Source organism: Colobus angolensis, unplaced genomic scaffold (assembly GCF_000951035.1).
Source record: "Colobus angolensis palliatus isolate OR3802 unplaced genomic scaffold, Cang.pa_1.0 Scaffold4, whole genome shotgun sequence".
In the NCBI taxonomy this organism is placed as follows: Eukaryota; Metazoa; Chordata; class Mammalia; order Primates; family Cercopithecidae; genus Colobus; species Colobus angolensis.
Window position 1 is genome coordinate 13,693,003 of NW_012117376.1, and position 3,924 is coordinate 13,696,926.

A 3,924-nucleotide genomic window follows, 5' to 3' on the forward strand; every position below is an offset into this window, starting at 1 on the left:
CCAGCATGGTGAAACCTCCGTCTCTACTAAAAATACAAAAATTAACCAGCGTGGTGGCAGGTGCCTGTAATCCCAGCTACTTGGGAGGCTGAGGCAGGAGAATCATTTGAACCCGGGAGGCGGAGGTTGCAGTGAGCCAAGATCGTGCCATTGCACTCCAGCTTGGGCAACAGAGAGAGACTCCATAAAAAAAAAAAAAAAAAATTCAGGGTCCAGAATGCCCTAAGCTCCAGGCTTGAGAAGGAAGGAAATTGCTCACTACACAGCACAGATTCTGGAAACAGATGTTCCTGGCTTTACCATTTTTTAGCTGTATGTCCTTGGACCAGCCACTGTCCCTCACTCAGCCTCAGCTCCCTCGTTTGTAAAATGGAGAAGACACTACCTGTGCCATGGGACGCTTATTAGGCATAAGCGAGGTGGCATGTGTGCCAGACACACAGTAGGCACCCACAATTAGAAGGACCTATTATTATTAAGGAAATTGACATGCTTTGAGCACATTCATCATGCCTAAGCCCCACAGGAGCCAATGTGGGCAGGATGTGGGCATCCTTGACCCAGGAAGAGCCAAGCACCCAGATTCCTGTCACCAGGGGGAGGTAAGGTCCTTACCAGTCAGTGCCCAGGTCTGAGCAGAGGAGCACTGACATCTGAGAGGGAGTCACCTGCCATCCACCCTCCACCCTCTGTCCAGCTCCCCAGGTCCCTCAACAGGCCCCCCAGGCCTGGCTTGACCCTCTCATTCCAGGCCATCCCCCATCAGGCCCCACTCCATGCCCTCCACACACACATAGGGAAACATATTTATGACAAAATCATTTTTTATTGAGTTAGATTGGAGACAAGAACAGGGAATGCACTGGGGGCCATGCCCCAGCTGGCAGAGGGGTGGGGTGTTGGCTCGTGCCCCCCCTCCTCTAGGGCACCGCAGGGTGAGACTTGGCCCCCGGGCCATGGCTGTGGCGCTGGACGCCAGGCTGGAGTGGAGCTGGGGTTGCATTCTGGTCCCAGCTGCCTGGCTGGGCTGCAGTTTTCCCCAAATGGCCACCAGAGGGCAGTCGGACCCCAGCGCAGAGGAATTTTTGGTTGCTCAGGTGATGGCTTCTTAAAAAAATAAAAAACCAGAGGCTGGTGTGTTCCCCTTCCAAACCCAGAGAGGGCAGGCCTGGGGAGAAGGCTCTGGTTTCTATGATCTCTTCGATAAAAAATAATCCAAAATAATAACAAAATACGTGGTTTCTCTTTCTCCCTTTCCCCCCTCCAGGAACTGAGGTCAGAAATGGGGGTGAGGGGACAAGGGGTACCCTGGTATGGCCTGGATATCAAGGTGTGGGTCTCTTTTTCCCCCTTACCACCCATAAGTAAATTTATAAATAAATAAATAAATCATAAATAGACACTCTCTTTGTATGTGCACGTATATAATCTTTCTCTCTCCTATTTAGGCAACTATGTGACTAATCTGTCTGACTCTTTAGTTCAGAAATTCAAACGTAAAGTGACATGGTTAAGGTCAAGTGTGGGGGAGGAGGGACATCTGGGACTTGGAATGGCACTGTAAAACTCCCAGCATTCCGGAATTGCAAGCCAGCTGGGCTGTGAGACATTTCTAAGTAGATCCCTGACCACCTGAACATTCTGGAACCATGGAGCCAGCTGGACCCCCACAGGGATCTGAACAAGAACCTTCAAACACCCAATGTCCTAGAACTCCAGAACCAGCTGGGTCTGGGGGGTGTGGAGCTGGGGGTTTGGAAAGAAGCCCTGGAGAGCCTAACATTCTGGAATTCTGTAGTGATCAGGGCTGAAGGATCACGAAGACTCAGCTAGACATCACTGGGGGAGCGGGATCGGAAGGGTATCTTGGAAGAGGAACAGCAGCAGCAGACAGCCCACAGCACTTTCTGCACATCCTGGTTGCGGAAGGCATAGATGATAGGGTTGATCATGGAGTTGTAGGTGGCAGGGAGCAAGGTAAGATAGGTGTAGAGAGGTGGAGAGTGGGCATCACCCAGCAGGCAGTAGACAGTGAAGGGCAACCAGCAGGCGGCAAAGGCTCCAAGCACCACGGCCAGTGTGGCAATGCCCTTGCGGGTGGCAACATAGTGGGAGGCAGGCAGCAGGTGCCGCTGGAGGGCAATCTGCTGGGCATGGCGGCAGACGATGCGGCAGATTTGGGCGTAGAGCTGCAGCATGATGCCAAACACCATGAAGAAGGCAATGGCCAGGACTACCAGATGGTTCTTGGAGAGTGGATAAACCACGCCACATGTGGTCAGGCCATCCAGGCAGTTCCATGCCAGCACAGGCAGCAGCCCCAGGCCCAGGGCACCTCCCCACACTAAGGCCAGCATCACATAGGTCCGTGTCACTGTTGTCTCTGAATAGTAGGTGAGGGCATTATACAGAGAAAGGTAGCGGTCAACAGTGATGGCCAGTAGACTGCCGATGCTGGCGGTAAAGGCCATTGCCAGGACGCCAACCAGCACCAGGCTCATCTCCGCTGAGCCGATGCAGAAGACAGCAGCAAAGTGCAGGACCAGGCCCAGGCCTGCCAGCAGGTCTGCCACGGCCAGGCTGCCCACCAGCAGGAACATGGGGGCACGGAAGGCGGGCGTGCCCACGATGATGGCCACCACTAGTGCATTCTCGCAGGACACCAAGGTGCCTGAGATGCAGAGCACCACATCCCAGGCCTTAGGTGAGGGCAGCGGTGCAGCTGGACCTGTGGGCCCCTCTGCTGGGCCCACGCTGCTTACATTCACGTTGCCTGAGCCAGCTGAGAGCCAGGCCAGAGGGCTGCCTGCACCCCACATCATGGTACCTGTAGGAGAAAGGCCTTGTGAGAAGCTGACCAAGCTGGATGATGAGAGGTGGGGTCTGGAGGGGGTGAGGTGCCCCTCAGGATACATGGTGGGAGTCTCTCCTCAGGATACCTTATAGGGTCCCAACGCCTTATCCCCACATTCATCCCCTGGGGCTCTTCCCAGGATACCGCTTTCCTCTCCAATGCCCCCAGGCCTCTAAACAGGGGTCTCTTCCTGGGGATCCCTGTCCTAGGTCCTGCACATCTCTTTTTCCCATGTGTGTGACCAGAGGAGAGACAGAAGAAGGGGTACTATAAGCGGATGAGGGCCATAGGATCCAGGGGATGCCCCCAAAGCCTCAAGATTGGGGTAGGGAAACATCTGGAGACTGAGCAGCTCTGCTCCCTCCCATCAGAGATGATGATGCTAGCTCGTGCCTGAGTCTCCCAGACCCCTCACGATTCTCAGTACTGCCAGCCTTAGACTCCGCCCCCAGGGAATGCGCGTGAAGCTCCCGCCAGCCACCACCCCGCACTCCCGCGGTAACACCTGGGAACTCAGCCCCCCACCCCCCACCCTCCCAGACTTCTGTCCCTGGCTGGACCCTTCTTTCTGCCTGCATCTGTAGGTCTCTAGGCAGACACCCCTGCTGGAAGCCCGGATCCCTGAGTCAGATGCCTCCTTCTGCCCGGACACCTGGATTTTGGGCCTGACTCCGCCTTCTGTCTGGATACCTGGATTCCCAAGTCGGACACCTCCTGCTGTTCGGACGCCTGGGTCCCTGCCCCAGACGCCTCCTGCTGGCTTAACCTCAGATGACCATCAGTCCCTCCAGGGCCTCGGGTCCCTGCAGGAATGCTCACCCTTCGCCGGGTCATCCAACTCAGCCCCAGCACTCAAGCACTTAGGCCCAAGTCGGCTAACCCAGAATCGCCTAAACCCAGAATTCCCACCTGGAACTCGGACCCTGGCCGGCCGCTAGGAGTCTTCCGCCGGCCCAGTGCCCCAGCATCCTGCGTGCCCTCCAGGACCCCTGGTGTCCGCGGCGGGGCCTACTACTCACCGCTCAGGACCAGGCACGGCCGGGCCGCGAGGAGGCTCCGCTCGGGTCCTG

General features: G+C 56.2%; 1 protein-coding gene across 1 annotated transcript; it reads right to left on the minus strand.

Annotated features, from left to right (window-relative positions):
- Positions 1–806: 806 nt before the first annotated feature.
- GPR3 (G protein-coupled receptor 3) lies at positions 807–3,924 on the minus strand. The gene is made up of 2 exons (XM_011955562.1): positions 3,874–3,924; positions 807–2,827 (listed from the first exon to the last, which is right to left on the minus strand). The coding sequence occupies exon 2, from the start codon at positions 2,820–2,822 to the stop codon at positions 1,830–1,832; it is 993 nt and encodes a 330-aa protein (XP_011810952.1). The 5' UTR covers positions 2,823–2,827; positions 3,874–3,924; the 3' UTR covers positions 807–1,829.